At 42.9% G+C, this 18,735-nt stretch overlaps 1 protein-coding gene across 4 annotated transcripts in view; it reads left to right on the top strand.

Moving 5' to 3' along the window:
• The first annotated feature begins 12,848 nt into the window (after window positions 1-12,848).
• Window positions 12,849-18,735, top strand: part of CPLX1 (complexin 1) — a 291,961-nt gene continuing 286,074 nt past the window's right edge. The window contains exons 1-2 of one of the 4 annotated variants that reach the window (XM_073662039.1): window positions 12,859-13,165; window positions 14,617-14,728. In XM_073662039.1, coding sequence (XP_073518140.1) covers window positions 14,698-14,728 — 31 coding nt within the window. In that variant the 5' untranslated portion in view covers window positions 12,859-13,165; window positions 14,617-14,697. The other 3 variants (XM_073662049.1, XM_073662067.1, XM_073662057.1) reach the window with 3 other exon arrangements.

Below are 18,735 nucleotides of genomic sequence, written 5' to 3'. Positions count from 1 at the left end.
AAAAAAAATATATTCAGTTTGCAACGTGATGGAGGTCAGTATAGATGGACTAATAGAGAAAGTCCCACACACTGCTAGAAGGCCAAATATTTTTTCAGAGCTAGATGCAGACAAAAAATTATTTTTAATTTGCAACCTGATGGAGGTCAGTATAGATGGACTAATAGACCAAGTCCCACACACTGCTAGAAGGCCAAATATTTTTTCAGAGCTAGATGCAGAAAAAAATTATATTCAATTTGCAACCTGATGGAGGTCTGTATAGATGGACTAATAGAACAAGTCCTACACACTGCTAGAAGCCCAAATATTTTTTCAGAGCTAGATGCAGAAAAAAATTATATTCAATTTGCAACCTGATGGAGGTCAGTATAGATGGACTAATAGAACAAGTTCCACACACTGCTAGAAGGCCAAATATCTTTTCAGAGCTAGATGCAGAAAAAAATTATATTTAATTTGCAACCTGATGGAGGTCAGTATAGATGGACTAATAGAAAAAGTCCCACACACTGCTAGAAGGACAAATATTTTTTCAGAGCTAGATGCAGAAAAAAATTATATTCAATTTGCAACCTGATGGAGGTCAGTATAGATGGACTAATAGAATGATGCTATGCCCAAAAGATTTTACTTCAATAGGTGCAGTAAAAAAATTGGTATTCTATACACAGGTGGTATATCTTGCAACACAGATAGGCTACTCCACTGACTAACACACTCTGCAATATGCCAAAAAGGATTAGCTTTGCTAGATTCAGCCAAATGCTGTGAAAAAAACTTGCACAGCACTGGCACAGACCTGCCTGGCAAAAAGTGATAGGAACTGATGTAACCTAGTCCTGAAAAGGACTGCAATTACAATTAGTCTTTACTCCCACAACCTATCTATTTAAGAGCACAGACCTGCCTGATAAAAGTCGTAGGAAATGCTGTAACCTAGTCCTTAAAAGGACTGCAATCACAACTATTCCCTACTCCCAAGCTATCTGTACATTTGTGCGAAAATTGGCTTGAAATTAACAAGGTATAGCGCACACAGCAACAGCGGTGCCGTCTAACACGCAGCTGCAGCAGTGAGAAAATGGTGGCGACGGGGAAAATGGCTGGGTCTTATAGGGCAAGGACATGTGACATACACTGCCAATGACACATGCCCTTGCTTGTGTGAAAAAAAGCACTTCGCTCCGTGTGTGCGCTGCTGATAGGCTGACAGATTGCACCTCCCCACTGTAAATGCGGGAAAGAGAAAAAAAAATGGAGATCTTCATTATTCCTGCAGAGATCCATCCCCTGCCCCTCCCCCCGCCCCGCTGTACACTCAAACTGCGTATTAACATTAATTTTCAGTATTACTGAGAAAAAATCCAGTTATGATTTTGGTGCACGAACAGTTATCGAACATAACCTCGAACAGCCGAATTTTTTTCAAATCGTTCGTGTTCGCCAAACGGCTCGAACACCGCCCAAAACAGCTCGAATTTGAGATTGGCGAACAGTTCGAGTCGAACACCGCTCATCTCTAGTAGAGATATTTGCACAAATTTATTCGCCGCAAATACATTTTTTGGGAATTTCAAAAGATCTGCTTATGTCGAATAAAAAAAACTCCAATATTTGTATTAGGATTTGCTCACCCTAGTGTATAACACGGCTTAGTGCTATCTGATGTTTTATCAGATGGCACTCTGCCCAGTGTTACACTATGGGGCAGTGCAGAGCTGTGATTATTTTCTCAAGCAGATTAGGCATAAGAAAACAATAGCAACATGCTGCAAGCACATCCAATATACAGACCATTCAAGTCTAGTGGGGTGTATGAAACATTGGACTGCATTCGGATGTCATCCGAGTGCAGTTTAATTACTGCGGATGCCAGCAATGGAGGAAATGGAGAAATTACTTTGTCCATCTCCTCCGCACCTGTGCTGTGATTCATTCTGACTCTCGGCTCAAACTCTGACAGACGGCCATGTGAGCAACCCCTTACATTGCCTGCTAAAGGATTGTGGACTGGAATAAATCATGTTGCCATTTGCTGATGAAAATGTATATCTCCTCTTATCAATTTTCCTTTTCAGCCAGGCTTCAGTAATTGGAATGGTTCATATGTAGTGTTGAGCATTCCGATACTGAAATATCGGGTATCGGCCGATATTCGCGGTATCGGAATTCCGATACTTAATTCCGATACTTTTACAATATCGAATACCGGAATCGGAAGTTCCCATAATGCCTGCGCTCTGCAGTGTCTGTGAAGGATGACAAGTTGGATGGCAGCGCTCAGCTGAGATCCAGCCTGTCATCAGAATGCCATCCCAGCGGGGGAGAATTCTCCTGATTGTTTAAAAGCCGGCGGGCGGTAAAAAGCCGCCGGCTTTTAAACAATCACACAGCCCCATACTGCTTCCCCGCAGCCTCCCACCCCGATCCTCCACTCCCCTCGCCACCTCCAATCCCAATCGTAAATTAGGACCGGGCGGGGAGCACAGCACCAAGGAGCGAAGGACCCGGGCGGGGAAGCCGGCAGTGAAAAGCTTTCCCGTTCTGTGCTGCGCTTTCCCGCCGGTTATTTCAAATGAACAGCTGAGGTATCAGCTGATGCCGATCAGCTGTTCATTTGAAGTAGCCGCGGTGCCCTCAGAGGGTTCATGTGAGTTCATGCTTGACTGCATTGCATGAACTCACATGAACTTTCCCACGGCCGCACAGGTCAGCCTCACCTCCCAGACCATCAGACCGGTCATGATTAGTGTGTGTGCGGGTGTCTGTGCGTGTGTGTGCGGGGTGTGTGTGCGATGTCTGCGTGTGTGTGCGGGGTGTCTGTGCGATGTCTGCGTGTGTGTGCGGGGTGTCTGTGCGATGTCTGCGTGTGTGTGCGGGGTGTCTGTGCAATGTCTGCGTGTGTGTGCGCGGTGTCTGTGCGATGTTTGTGCGGGTGTGCGCGGTGTCTGTGCGTGCAGGCTGACATAGGCCGATGTGACACTACTACTCCCATCGGCCTATGTCTGTCCCCCGTCCACTCGTGCCAGCAGGATCAGCTCGATGGGAGCAGTAGTTCCCATCAGCCTGATCCTGCTATTTAAATTGCCCTACTGTGCCCCAATAAATTTTAAACACATGTCATTGGTGGCCAGTGGTTACCTACAATAAATTAGTTCATACATTACCTGTCCCCGCCGATCGCCACCTAAAATAAAGTAAAAAATAAAAAACTACACCTATACTCACCTATTCACCTAATTCCCCGAAGCCATCGATCTCCTGTAATAAAATCTAAAATAATAAACCACAACCTTATCCTTACCCCTCCGTAGTAGTCCACGAGTGTCCCACGATGATCTCCAGTTCAGAGCGGCCACATAGAATGTGACCGCTCTGAACCGCTGCCGCCGCTAGAATGATGGGGCCGTAAAGGTTCGCCGGAGTTCAGGCAGCGCTGCTCCGGTTAGCTGCTTTACGCCCCTGCTGTATCGTGAGAAATTCCCACGGTACAGCACTGCCGTAAAGGAGGTCTCCGGAGCAGCGCTGACTGAATGCACTCCGGTGACCTCAGTCAGGGGCTCCCGCTGCCGGGAGCGGACGTGTTCCCGGCAGCGTGAGCTTACAGCAGCCATGCACAGCTGTCACCATCTCCAGATGTGACAGCTGTGCATGGGAGATCAGCGCAGGAACGTGGACAGGTAACTATTATTTTTAGTAAACTAAGAATTAAATAAAATGGTCTGTTTTATTTCAAATAAATTATTTTTTTCTGGGTGTAGTGTGTTTTTTCTTTTTAACACTTTGTAGGTTAGTAATGGGGGTGTCTTATAGACGCCCATCATTACTAACCTGGGCTTCATGGCAGCTGGCGCTGACATGAACCCCACCACTATTACCCCCTGCCACCGCACCAGGGCAGCGTGGAAGAGCGAGGCTAAGTGCCAGAATTGGCGCATCATATGGATGCGCCATTTCTGGGGCGGCTGACGGCTGGTGTTTCTAGCCTGGGAGGGGGCAATTATTCATGGCACCCTTCCTGGGCTATTAATATCAGCCCCCAGCTGTCTGCCTAGCCTTTGCTGGCTATTAAAATAGGGGGGACCCCACGTCATTTTTTTGGGGGGTCCCCCATTTTAATAGCTAGTAAAGGCTAGGTATTCAGCTGGGGGCTGATATTAGTAGCCTGGGAAGCTCCGTGGGTTTTACCCCCTTCCCAGGCTTCAAACATCTGCCCCAGCCGTCTGCTTAACCTCCGCTAGAGACTAAAATTATGGGGGATAAATCCTTTATTTTAACACTAAATGACATTTGAGGAGTTAATAAAGATGCAGTCCCTAAATTATTATTTATTTTTTAATTAATTTTTCCCAAAACTTTTGACGTGGGCTTCGCCATATTTTTGTATGCCAGCCAGGTACAGCATCCAGCTTCTATGAACGCGCCATTTTCCGGGGCGGCTGCGGACTGCAATTTTCAGCGGGGGGGGGGGGCAGAAAGCTTGGGCCTCCCTGCGCTGCAGATTCCATCCCCCAGCTGCCTAGTTGTACCTGGCTGGACACAAAAATAGGGAGAAGCTCCACGTTTTTTTTTTTTTTAATTATTTCATGAAATTCATGGAATAATTAAGAAAAAAAGGGCTTCCCTATATTGTTGTGTCCAACCAGGTACAAATAGGCAGCTGGTGGTTGGGGGCAGCCCGTTCCTGCCTGCTGTACCTGGCAGGACACAAATATAGTGCAAAGCCCCACGTCAATTTTTTTTAAATTATTTCAGGAAATTCATGAAATAATTAAAAAAAATTTATGTGGGGCTTCGCCCTATATTTGTGTCCAGCCAGGTACAGCAGGCAGGAACGGGCTGCCCCCAACCACCAGCTGCCTATCTGTACCTAGTCGGACACAATAATATAGGGAAGCCCTTTTTTTCTTAATTATTCCATGAATTTCATGAAATAATTTAAAAAAAAAATACGTGGGGCTTCGCCCTATTTTTGTGTCCAGCCAGGTACAACTAGGCAGCTGGGCGCTGGAATCTGCAGCGCAGGGAGGCCCAAGCTTTCTGGGCCCCACCCGCTGCAAATTGCAGTCCGCAGCCGCCCCGGAAAATGGCGCGTTCATAGAAGCGCCATCTTCTGGCGCTGTACCCAACTCATCCAGGGCCCTGGTGCGGTGGCTCACTGGGTAATAAAGGGGTTAAGGCCAGCTTGGCATTATCAGCTGGCCCTAAGCCCGAAATTCATGGGGTCACGCCAATATTAGACATGACCGCCATGAATTTCTAGTAAAGTATTTAAAAAAAACACAAACACCCAGAAAAAAGTCCTTTAATTGAAATAAAGACACAATTCTTTATTGTTCTAAATTAAACCATACTTACAGTCACGCCCATTCCAGCTGAAGCCAACGATCTCGTGCAATAAAAGAAAAATAATAAAGCAACCTCATCCTTACCTTTCCATGGTTCCCACGACAGCTTCAGCTCTGCTACATCGAGATTACAGGCTGGACCGCAGCAGAACGCTGCCATCCAGCCTGTCATCCCGCAGACACTGAGAAGCGCAGGCATACTTGCACTCCTCAGTGTCTGGCTGTGACGGCATAAAGATGAGCCGAGGTCATGTCCAATGAACTCAGCTCACCTCATGCACGTCACTGACAGCGTGGGAAAATTCTCACGCTGAAGCGCTGAGTGCAGGAGAATTCTCCCACGCTGTCAGTGACGTGCATGAGGTGAGCTGAGTTCATTGGACATGACCTCACCTCATGTATGTCACTGACAGCGTGGGAGAATTCTCACGCTGAAGCGCTGAGTGCAGGAGAATTTTCCCACGCTGTCAGTGACGTGCATGAGGTGAGCTGAGTTCATTGGACATGACCTCGGCTCATCTTTATGCCGTCACAGCCAGACACTGAGGAGCGCAAGCAAGCCTGCGCTTCTCAGTGTCTGCGGGATGACAGGCTGGATGGCAGCGTTCTGCTGCGGTCCAGCCTGTCATCTCGATGTAGCAGAGCTGGAGCCGTCGTGGGAACCATAGAAAGGTAAGGATGAGGTTGGTTTATTATTTTTCTTTTATTGCAGGAGATCGTTGGCTTCAGCTGGAATGGGCGTGATGGTAAGTATGGTTTAATTTAGAACAATAAAGAATTGTGTGTTTATTTCAATTAAAGGACTTTATTCTGGGTGTTTGTGTTTTTCTTTAACTTTCACTATGGGGTTAGTAATGGGGGTGTCTTATAGACGCCTCTCCATTACTAACCTGGGCTTGATGTCAGCTGGCATTATAAGCTGACATCAACCCCAGCCCTATTACCCCACTGCCACCACTACAGGGCAGTGGGAAGAGCGAGGCTAAGTGCCAGAATTGGCGCATCCTATGGATGCGCCATTTCTGGGACGGCTGACGGCTGGTGTTTCTAGCCTGGGAGGGGGCCAATATTCATGGCACCCTTCCTGGGCTATTAAAATCAGCCCCCAGCTGTCTGCCTAGCCTTTGCTAGCTATTAAATTAGGGGGGACCCCACGTTATTTTTTTGGGGGGGTTCCCCAATTTTACTAGCTAGTAAAGGCTAGGTATTCAGCTGGGGGCTGATATTAGTAGCCTGGGAAGCTCCGTGGGTATTACCCCCTTCCCAGGCTTCAAACATTTGCCCCAGCTGTCTGCTTAACCTCCGCTAGAGCCTAAAATTAAGGGGAACCCCACGCTAATTTTTTTAAAAATAAATCCTTTATTTTAACACTAAATGACAAGTACAGTAATCAACACTGTCACTGTACTTCATATATATGTGACTGACATGTTTCTATCTATCTAATCTATGTGTGATTCTCTATTCTTTCTATTCTAAATTGTCGGGTACCGCTGCTGAATTGCCGGCCGGCTTTTTTAAAGAGACGGTGCATGAAAACACTAATATTTTTTTAAATAAATCCTTTACACTAAATGACAAGTTCTGTAAGCAACACTGTCACTGTACTTCATATATATGTGACTGACATGGTTCTATCTACCTAATCTATGTGTGAAGCTCTATTCTTTCTGTTGTAAATTGTCGGGTACCGGTGAATGCCGCTGATGAATTGCCGGCTTTTCATGTCATTCTACATTATTCTTAGTTGTTTTACTTCATGTAGAATTAACCTACAAGGAAAGAAAGGGTTTATTTTCATTCCGATATTTGTGTCCCATTGACTTGCATTGGTTTCCGGTATCGGAATCGGCGATATCCGATACTTTTTGGGTATCGGCCCGATCCAATCCGATACGATATTTCCTGATATCGGAAGGTATCGCTCAACACTATTCATATGACATGCTTTATGACTTCTTTATGGTTCAAGGAAGTCTCTGAATCTGTCAAGCGAAAATATATGGGTAACCTCAACTTGTATTAGAGGTATCAAGTGTAGCATGCTACATTTCAGTGTCTGTGCTTTGCGTCAGTGGATCTGAGTACAGTGATAGTAAGTCAGTTTTTCTTTCTTTTTAGACAAAACCAGGGGTGCACCCAAGAAAAGTGAAGCATAAGGGACGGTATGTGCCCATGATCAGGAGCAGCTGCGTGTTTATGCAGCATCAAACCCACAGCGTCCAGATGTTACAGCATAGTGGATGGGATTTCTAGAAATCTTTCAGATCGCAGCATGTCAATTTCGCTGGTAGGTCCGCATGTTGGTTCCGCAGCGGCTCATTACCGTGGGAAAGGAAATTCTGATTTTGATTAAAAATAAAACCATTAAATGCCCAAAGAAGGGTGAAACCTAAACATAGAAAAAGTTTATCCTTGATGTAACGATGATGGAGGTGGTGCAGGAAGGCATGGTTCAGACTTTCCATTGCGCTCCCAATGCAACTGCAATGGCCTTTAACTTGGCCCTTGGGATCAGCACAGTCCCAAGATCAATTACCTTTAAAGGAACCTGTCATCACCTTTTTACATATGGAAGCAATGGTATGGTTGTATAGGTGCTTGTTCCACATTAAAAATTACACTTTGTTTTGCAGAGCGAAAAAAGTGTCAGTCATTAGAAATTTAGAAGACATATGCAAACCGGGCTGGTCGTTCAATGGGGCAGGACCAACGTTAGGGACAGGCAGACTAGGCATCTGCCCAGGGCCACAACTCTGCCAGGGGCCCCTGGCCTGCTGCTGCTCGGCACACCTTGCGGCCGCTAAGATGCCCATGAGTCAGGGGGACCCGATGTCAGCGCCGCCCCCACCCCCCTCGCATTGCCGATACAGTTGATAGTAATGATGACTCTCTCGCTCCCATCATTCCCCCTCTGTTGCAGCGTCATGACGTCATCGCGCCACGCTGTGCAGGGCAGTGGAGCTACTGCGACACGCTGCAGATACCGGAGCTGCGGGGAATGAGGAAGAAAGGTAAGTATTCTATTTATTTTTTAACTCACTGAGGCCATAATACTGGAGGACTGGGGGCTACATTAAACAGTATATGGGAGATGTATTATTCTCCTATATGGGGGCTGCATTATACTCCTGTATGGGGGCTGCATTATACTCTATATGGCTGCTACATTATTTGCTTTATGGGGGGGCTACATTTTACTCTATATGGCTGCTGCATTATACTCTATGGGGTCTGCATTATACTGTATTGAGGACTATGTAGAGTGCATTATACTGTATGGAGGACTATGGGGATGCAATATACTATGGGGAGTGCATTATACAATATGGAGGACTAGGGGGAGTGTATTATACTGTATGGAGGACTATGGGGTGGATTATACTATATGATGTGCACTATACATTATGGAGGACAATGGGCCACATTATACTATATAGAGGACTATGGGGTGCATTATACTAAACTAGCAAAATGCTTCTCATTCATTGGGTGATTGGATTGTTTATGCTGGAACAAAAATCATTGTTCTCAGCAGCACATTGCCTGGTGAAACTGCATATCTGCTGCTGATAACATGATATGTATGGGGACAGCTTGATCTATTGGTGATTGTTCTGTCCCCATCATTCTTCCTCAGCCGGTGTAAAGAGGCCGGGAAACAAGCGCAGAGCGACTTCAGTACTGTCGATCATGCTCGTTTAATGGCCTGAATTCAACATGTAAATACAACTGAAATGTTTCTGTGTGATGGTGCAATATGTGATCACTTGGGGCCTCACTTAAAACTTTTGCCTAGAGCTCCTCTTTGTCTAAAACCTGCCCAGACTGGGGGCATGGCAATGCAGTTTGACTGTTTCATGTAAGTGCATTGGCACAAACCCAGCGCACTTCTAGTGTGATTTACATCTTTTTCATGCAAACTTTTGAATGAAAGACATATTTGATCACTACAAAAATGTATCTGCTTTAATGGGGGACAAGTGCCTATACATCCATACCCTCACTATAAAAACATGTAAGAGATGGGAGTAAGGTCTTCAAATTTTACATGGTGGTAATGATCCAGAAGCGTATCCAAACCATAGTGTTACTGAATGGTAATAAGTAATAAACAAATAAAAGCAATATACAGAGTCATTATAAATAATCATAAGACCCCCACATAATTCTGCCATCTAGCACTCACAGCAATGTCTAAACCATATCGGTCTCACAACCACATCTATCTCTGTGATGCATTACATTTACTCATTACATAAAATCTTACAATCACTTTCCCAAGCAAGTTATTAAAATGCTATTTTATGTCTAAATAGCGCTGTCATAAAGCCTTGTGCAATAATGTTAACCACTTTAAATAACTGAGCGACATAGTGTTCAATAGTACGTCATTAGAGATGAGAGAATAAATTTTAGTTCTATTCAAACTTTGGAAAAATCCACAATCTCCAACCTATGGATCTCTTAGGCTGTGTGCCCACTATGCATTTTTTAAGCGTTTCCACAGTGGCAATTCCGCTGCAGAAATGCTTAAACGCTTGGTAGACGGTCTGCCATGTTCCCCAATGATAATCCGCATGTGCTGTGCACATGCTGCGGAAATTTCTGCTGCGGATTATCATTGCGGAAAAATCTGCAGCACTACCAATTATTTTGCGGAATCGAAGCGCTTTCGTCGCCATTGACTTGCATTGGACCGCATGAAATCCGCATCACTACATCTGCAGATGTGGATTCCATGCGTTCAATGTGTGGATGGTACCCGGGTGTGGAGGACAGGAGACTCTCCTCGGGACCTGGGTACCATAGTACCTGTAAAAAAAGAATAAAATAAAAAATAAATATTATACTTACCTTCTAATGGCCTCCAGTGTCCTTGTCTTGGCTTCCCGGCAGCTCACGGTAGACTAAAAGGACCTGCGGTGACGTCATTTAGTCATGTGACGGGTCACGCGACCGCTGGCGTCGGCAGGTCCTTTAGTCTACCACGAGCTGCCGGCAAGCCAAGACAAGGACACCGGGGGCCATCAGAAGGTAAGTATATTTATTTTTTATTTTTTACCATTCTTTCAGTCACACTATATAAATCCATGCCGGTTGCATGGATTTATATAGTGTGACCAAGTTGACAAGCACTTTCCAAGTGATGCTAAAATCGCTTGGAAAGCGCTTGACAACCCGCATGGGGAAATGCAAGTGAAGAACGCTTCACTTCCGCATGTCCCTGGTAGGAAAAACGCATGTACAATCCACATGTACAATCCACATGTACAATCCGCATGTACAATCCGCATGTACAATCCGCATGCGTTTTTTCTGCCAGGGAGATGCAGAAATGCTCAGGAAAAATCCGGAGCATTTCTGCATCGTCGGCACATAGCCTTAGACTATGTTCCCACAAAGAGTTTTTGATGATTTATTTACGCTGCATATTTTTTAAAAAAGATGCAAGTAACCTATTTTACTTAATGGGTTCAGAAAATCTGCAACATCAAAAATTCACCAAACATCATGGGATGATGGGCTTATAATTTGCTTCTGTGCAGATTCAGCAAAATGATGACCACTGGCTGCCATTTTTTCTGAGCTGTAAAGAACCCTTAATAAATACTTATTCTCACCTTACTGCTAACCTCTCCAGCCCCTCCGCTCCTCACTGTCACCCGTTTGGTCTTTGTCGCATTATTCTGCTCCAGGGCCACTCATACTGAGCTGGAACTTACAGCCCTGAGGCCCAGAAATTCCAATGCGAGTGGGCAGTGATAAGAAGATGGGGTGATGGTGAGGAGCGGAGGGGCTGAAGAGGTGAGGTGAATATAAGGATTTTTTTTTTATTTTTTACATATTACATGTTTTATGTTCTCAGGTCTGGGATGTGCCCGACTATAATAAAGGAAATTAAATTCAAGGATAATATATAAAATAAAAATATTGTATACATGAAAAACCCATAAGCAACTATATTTTTCTTACTCATTCACCACGATAGCCAGAACCAGGCCTACAATACATTCTTACACACACAAATATCAGGTAAATGTTCTGGACCCCTTTTAGAACTTAGCGCTTGAGGACATTAAAGGTTTGTTATAACAAAAACAAACTGCACTTTAATCACCAACCCCGGGTCCAGTGCAGAATATCTATCTGCTGCTGCTCTTGGTGCTCAATATTAGCTGCGGCGTTGACGTCACGTCAACAGTTGCCAATTAATGAGCTCAGCGACTCCGCCCATGTAGACAGAACGCTCCCCTTAGAGCCACTGAGCTCACTGAATGGCTACCGAGCTGTCAACGTGAAGTCAGTGCCGCAGCTAATACTGGACACTGGGAGCAGTGGTGGAGATTCATCACTGCACCCGGCGACAGTGCGTAGAGAGTGGTTTGTGATGAAGATGTTCAAAAAAAGGACCACCCCTTTAATATTATTTCCTATGAGAGCATCATCGCCCATGTAGACAGAACGCTCCCCTTAGAGCCACTGAGCTCACTGAATGGCTACCGAGCTGTCAACGTGAAGTCAGTGCCGCAGCTAATACTGGACACTGGGAGCAGTGGTGGAGATTCATCACTGCACCAGGCGACAGTGCGTAGAGAGTGGTTTATGATGAAGATGTTCAAAAAAAGGACCACCCCTTTAATATTATTTCCTATGAGAGCATCATCGCCCATGCTCCTCTTGGGATACCAAACATATACAACAGACGCCTCTAAGCTCAAAATGAGCCAGCAAAGAACAAAGAGGCAAGCTATAAAGCGCATGAAGTCTGACTGTCTGTCCATATTTGTTATGAGGAATACCTACTAGAATGATGGGGATTTTAACCATTCATGTTCAAACTACAGAATTTTACATTTTATTTTTGCCATGGAATGTTAATGGATTTGTGCTATAAATCATGAACTTTCCTTTTTATGCCAGTGAACCTACGACACCCACATACCAACTTGGGTACTGAGAATAAAAAAGTGATATAGGATGGATGTTCTTCAGAGGTGATGGGGCATAAAATACACCTATAGGGCATTTTTATAATGCCTGCGTAACATCAGACAAGTAATAATATAAATGAGATCTTCCTTAATTGAGGCAGCAGATGCTTATTGTATGTATTGTGGGTTGGGTACGACAAACATCTTCACGTAGCCCAGTTTTCACCTATTAATTAAAGCTGACAAAGTGCACTGCATAAATAAACTGTACATTCAGCAGCCTGATCTCCAGGAGGATAAATAATGAAACAGTTACAACCGTGTTATACCGGAGAAAAGGTGGAGTAACACCCTGCCTACCCTGGTATATTTATCTCTACTACATTATGTCATCATGTATTTTAACTCTAAAGAGAAAAATAAACTGTATCGTCTAGCTCATGACATTCTTAGAAGGAGGGATCCAATAAATGTAAGTGGGATGCTCCGGAAATGCTGTGATTAAAAAAAAGAGAGAATGTATGGAAGGAAAAAAAAAAAAAAAGGGAAGGTTATTGATCATCGTCTTGCTTCGCCTCTCTCCGTGTGTATGGAGGCTTCTGCTGCATGCCCCCATCGCATCCCCTCCATATGCCCTTGTGAGATCTGGTCATTATTAGGCAGGATATACAGTAACTTCATGTCTCTTCCCTAAATGCCCTTCAGCAGCGGCTGCAGTTCCTGTTGAGAGCACACATGGACTAGGGGAGGAGGAGACTGTGCTACAGAAAAAAAAGGATACTCTAGGGGGAGGGGGGCGAGCTTTTCCTTCCATGGTGCAGAGTTGTTACTGAAAGGACAGGCAAACTGCAGGATCTCCTTTCTGCTGAAGAAGACAAGGTACTGGCTGATCATTTCCATTTGTCTTGACTCCTTAGCTTGCATAGTGCTAGGGAGCTGTCCCATCCCTCCTGGTGCTGAAACTAGGTCTAGTGCATCCATGCTGGTGATAGCAGGCTTCCTGGGTGATTTCTTCCTAGCTCTGCTAATCATGGCATTCCAGGCACAGCCTGTGAATGGCTTGTGTGCATCTCTTCTGACCCTGTCCCCGGTTTGCCTGTTGTGTCCTTTTCTGCTGAGACGTTGTTTCTTGAATACAATACTGTGGTTGCAGCATGTGCTGTCTTGGAGAACTGTGCAGGGATTTATTGACCAGCAAAGCCCTGCCTGGGCATGCTGCACCTAATGCTCTAGTATTCTATAGCTGAATAGAGAAGTTCTTTTCAACAATGAAATGGCAGCATGTGCAATATGGGAAGAATATGGTGGCACTGTATCATATATGCAGTACGGACATTTAACTTTTTTTGGCCCATTTCCAACTCTTAATGCAAATGGGTCCCAATGTTAAATATCACAGCTGCTTTTTTTTAGGATCTGAAATGAGTCCTAATGTGCCAGTCTTTGAAGTACCAGTAGAGGGAGGCATGAGGCTGTGGTACATTGAGAAAATGACAGCTCTTATCACCTGCAGTGCAGGAGTAGGACTTCTCTGGGATATCATTTGTTGCAACCCACTAGGTTGTGCGGCGAGGTGGAACACATTCTACTGCAAAGAGTGATTTTTGTGTTTTGTTCCTTATTATTTTGGTATATTGGCTGTCAAAACAGAAGACTGAAAAGTGTGAGGCATCATAATTTGTGTCAGACTTTGCTTCTGTGTGCGTATTTGTGAAGCGTGGAAGACGGCAGGAAAACCCAAAGCTGCATTGTGGTATGCTTTAGCAATGTGACTTGCACTTGACCTCATTGACATGAAATGTGTTTTTGTTTGGGTGTAATTCTAACATTTTCCACCTTTAATGAATAGATACTAGGGACTTATGAAGTAAGACCAGGACACCTCACCTTCAAATGTCCCTTAGACACTTCCCACCAGACATGTAGACAGTCCCGTCCAGATGCCACGCATAGGACACACCTTGAAGACTGCAAACGTCTCCAAGTGTCAAAACAATATAATACCATTAAAAGACATATATATTATTACATACCCTTTACACTGACGTGACATTAATACTTTATTTACAAACTAGGACATTACTATTTTCCATGGATGCTTTTTCTTGACCCCATTTGATTCATTATTTTGCTTGAATTTATGTTTGTTTTTATTAGGTGGATGTCGAAATGAAATCCACCGTATAAAACTTGCACCCACATTGGCTGATATTTTTTTGCATTGCAATATTTTAGCAAGGGCAATATCATAGGATTGTTTTAAGGTGATTATTTTTTTTTTTTTTGACAATGTAAAGCTATGTAAGTATATATGTTTTCATTTATTCCAGGCTAGAACACAAGAGTTTACCTGCTTTTCTTGCATGTAATATATAAAATACACTGAGTGGAAGGAATCAAAAGCCATCAGTATGGATTTTGTTATGAAGCAAGCTTTGGGAGGTAAGTGCAGGCATTCCCTAATCAAAACCCTGTACAGTATGTCAGAAACTTAAGTACAATGCGTCAATTCCCAAAGCTCCTCCCCTTTTCTCTATATCTCTGCACCATAAGGTAAAATACCACAGAGTCACCATCTGAATAGCCAGAGGCAAAACATTTGAGTAAGTTGGAAATATTTTTAGAATATTTTGCCAATAATCAAGTCCGAAAATAATTCTTGCTCTCATTCACACATTGCATTGCATCTACTTATCACTTTGGAAATGCTTCCAAACATGCACCAAAGGTGATGTCATGTTTTATTTGGCTTTTTTTTTTAATTTGATTTAATGTAGTCGAGACTGCATTACTTTTAAAACTGGCTTATACATACTGGACGAAGTCATGAAACATCTCATTCAAGTCGAGAATGTGCACTACTTTTTTTAAAAAGCTGGCAACAGAATATAAATCATTTTGATCCGCCGCGATTTGAATGTACATCCTTTAATGTACAAGTAATTTTTTCTTTTCCTCTCTGCTTTATACAGCATAACCATTTCATTTGCTTATTAATCGTAACAAATGGTGGTCTAGCTCCATAGTTGATCTATTCCATGTGTGCCTTGAATGTGTGGAATGCGTTACTCCCTTTAAAGTGCCTGTCAAATGTTTAATTGAGCTGTAGTAAGATGCGTTTTAATTTAATAATGACGTGACTGTTTTGTAACCAAGTCTTAATTACACACTTTTTGTTTTAATGGAAAGCAGCATACAAGTCCATCTTTGTGTTTAAACGGCTAGTTGATAATTTAGAAAATGATGTATTTGCTTGAAAATGTTATTCCACTGTGGTAATTAGTACCTTTGTTTCTGCCAAGATCACCAGCACTTTCCTGGACAATCACACACTGCAGCTCTTTTCAGTAGAACAACACTGTGCCATAGATATGGCTGTTTGCTCTTATGTTCTAGGTGCAGTATTAAATTGGGCACTGCAGTATTTTTGCTTACATTAAATCATGTTTAGCGCAAATCTTTTATTTAACAAGTAGGATAAATGGATTGATTGAGATCTGGTGAGACTTGAAATAGGATTGAATCCATTAAACAGACTTCAGATAAAACCATTCGTCAAACCCTTCACTTAGAAAACGGCTCTATCGATAAAGAAAATGATTAAAACTCAGTGGACTGTGGTTAAAATGATTTTTTTTTTTTATTTCCATTGATTTATGCCAAGGGGGTTGTTGAAGGTTAAAAAATAGGGAAAATATATTGTGTTGCTATGTACAGAGTTTTTAAATTCTTAGGGTGAAAATTGTGCCTTTTGTAGGATTTAAATAATTCTTGCCTAATAGTTGTTCATTTTGACAAATTGATATATAAGTTTAGAACAAAATGTAATGGTAGCTTTGCTTTAGTTATAGCATGGTAAAATCACCTATCCAAAAGGAACCACAAGACATACATCTATTTTCCAAGGTGAAGTTCTTTCTTCATGTATAGGCTTACAGTCCTAATATATTTTAATAGCTACAACAACCTAGTGGAGAGCAACCTTTACCTTTTGCTTGATTTCTATTGTACTTTTTGATATCTTAGGGTGCCTCCACTCTAACCTTTACCGTCATCTCCACTCTCCTAATACAACAAAACACCAACAACTCAAACTATATCCTCAATATCAAGGAGCACCATAATGTCATAAATTATCGCCTACTTTAAAAGATTTTTCTTCCCGAGATAGTAAGTTACTGATTGCTGGTGGGCCATCCATCTTAATGGAGTAGAAGTCAAGCATGCGCACTGTTGCTCCATTCTTTGTCCTTAGAGTACAGCGTTCTTCTATTTCTAGTAGTCCTATCTGGGCAGCTCTCTTGACAAAGAGTTGAATGGAGGTGAACATGCTGAACCTGAAGAGCCCTATTTTCGGGATCACTGACGATCTCAGTAGTTGGACCCCAAAGAATCAGTAAATTACACTCTATCCATAAACTGTTATCTTGAAAAAAATATTTAAGGCTTTTTGATGCCCATAGAGTTGGGAGTTGACAATTCTTTTTGAAGTGCCTTTATCTTGTCCTACCTTAAATCTTTATCACATCTTCAAATATACTTTATCTCATGTGGACTATGATTTCTGAATTTTTCTGGTTCTTGGTGAATCTCTTTTTCTTGCTATGTATTTTTAATTTATACATAACTTTAAAGCATCAGCAGTGAGGCAACCAATTTTCTGATCTAAAACATTATATCAAACTTGGTAAACCATTCAATCTAACATCAAGAATTTGATGTACAGTAGCAGATTACACATGCCACATCAAACCTCCAATTTCATGTCTCTTCTTCCCCATAACTTTAAATCTCTTGGCCTTTAACATGAAAGCATGTCATAGTGTGGAATAGTTATATGTTCATTTTCTCTGGAAGAGTCTAGTCATGGGGTCCTTCCGATCAAAAGAACAGGTTTCCTGTATTCTCTCATATAAATAGTGGTGGTCGCGCTGCATCCTGCTGCTCTTTTCGCTGTCTATGGGCCAGATAGTTAGTAATAGCCGGGTACAATGCTTGTTTTTTTTGTCAATTTATTAAATGAAAGGAGATGAAATCCACATGTGCAACCATGACTCAATTAGAACGCGGGTAAGGTGGACAGCACACCATTTAATTACTTGATAAACATTGGAATAACTAAAAATTTTTGGGCCTCACTGCTAAATCTTCAACATGGCCACCAACTATCACATGTCTGATTGTGCTGGTCTTCCTATATAGGTGAAAAATATAATTTGGGCCTTACTGACTCCAAGGTCTGTATGCAACTGCAACTCCTACAACCCTTCGAAGTTTTGCCCCTGGAGATAAGTTGATATTGTGGAAACTTTCTTATCAACTGAAGAAATGCATCAATAGATTGCAATATAAATAACATACACTACCGTTCAAAAGTTTGGGGTCACCCAGACAATTTTGTGTTTTCCATGAAAACTCACACTTTCAATTATCAAATGAGTTGCAAAATGAATAGAAAATATAGTCCAGACATTGACAAGGTTAGAAATAATGATTTTTATTAGAATAATTTTCTCCAAACTTTGCTTTCGTCAAAATATGCTCCCTTTGCAGCAATTACAGCATTGCAGACCTTTGGCATTCTAGCTGTTAATTTGCGAGGTAATCTTGAGAAATTTCACCCATGCTTCCTGAAGCGCCTCCTACAAGTTGGATTGGCTTGACTGGTACTTTTTGCGTACCATACGGTCATGCTGCTCCCACAACAGCTGAATGGGGTTGAGATCTGGTGACTGCGCTGGCCACTCCATTACAGATAGAATTCCAGCTGCCTGCTTCTTCCCTAAATAGTTCATGCATAATTTGGAGGTGTGCTTTGGGTCATTGTCCTGTTGTAGGATGAAATTGGCTCCAATCAAGCGCTGTCCACAGGGTATGGTATGGCGTTGCAAAATGGAGTGATAGCCTTCTTTATTCATAATCCCATTTACTTTGTACAAATCTCCCACTTTACCAGCACCAAAGCAACCCCAGACCATCACATTACCTCCACCATGCTTGACAGATGGGGTCAGGCACTCTTCCAGCATCTTTTCAGTTGTTCTGTGTCTCACAAATGTTCTTCTGCGTGATCCAAACACCTCAAACTTTGATTCGTCTGTCCATAAAACTTTTTTCCAATCTTCCTCTCTCCAATGTCTGTGTTCCTTTGCCCATAGTAATCTTTTCCTTTTATTATCCAGTCTCAGATATGGCTTTTTCTTTGCCACTTTGCCCTGAAGGCCAGCATCCCGGAGTCGCTTCTTCACTGTAGATGTTGACACTGGCGTTTTGCGTGTACTATTTAATGAAGTTGCCAATTGAGGAGCTGTGAGGCATCAAATTCTCAAACTAGAGACTCTAATGTACTTGTCTTGTTGCTCAGTTGTGCAGCGGGGCCTCCCACTTCTCTTTCTACTCTGGTTCGAGCCTGTTTGTGCTCTCCTCTGAAGGGAGTAGTACACACCGTT

This window comes from Phyllobates terribilis, unplaced genomic scaffold (assembly GCF_046119375.1).
Source record: "Phyllobates terribilis strain yellow unplaced genomic scaffold, ASM4611937v1 Scaffold_1__5_contigs__length_1240528914, whole genome shotgun sequence".
Lineage (NCBI taxonomy): Eukaryota > Metazoa > Chordata > Amphibia > Anura > Dendrobatidae > Phyllobates > Phyllobates terribilis.
This window is presented reverse-complemented; position numbering and strand designations above follow the sequence as displayed.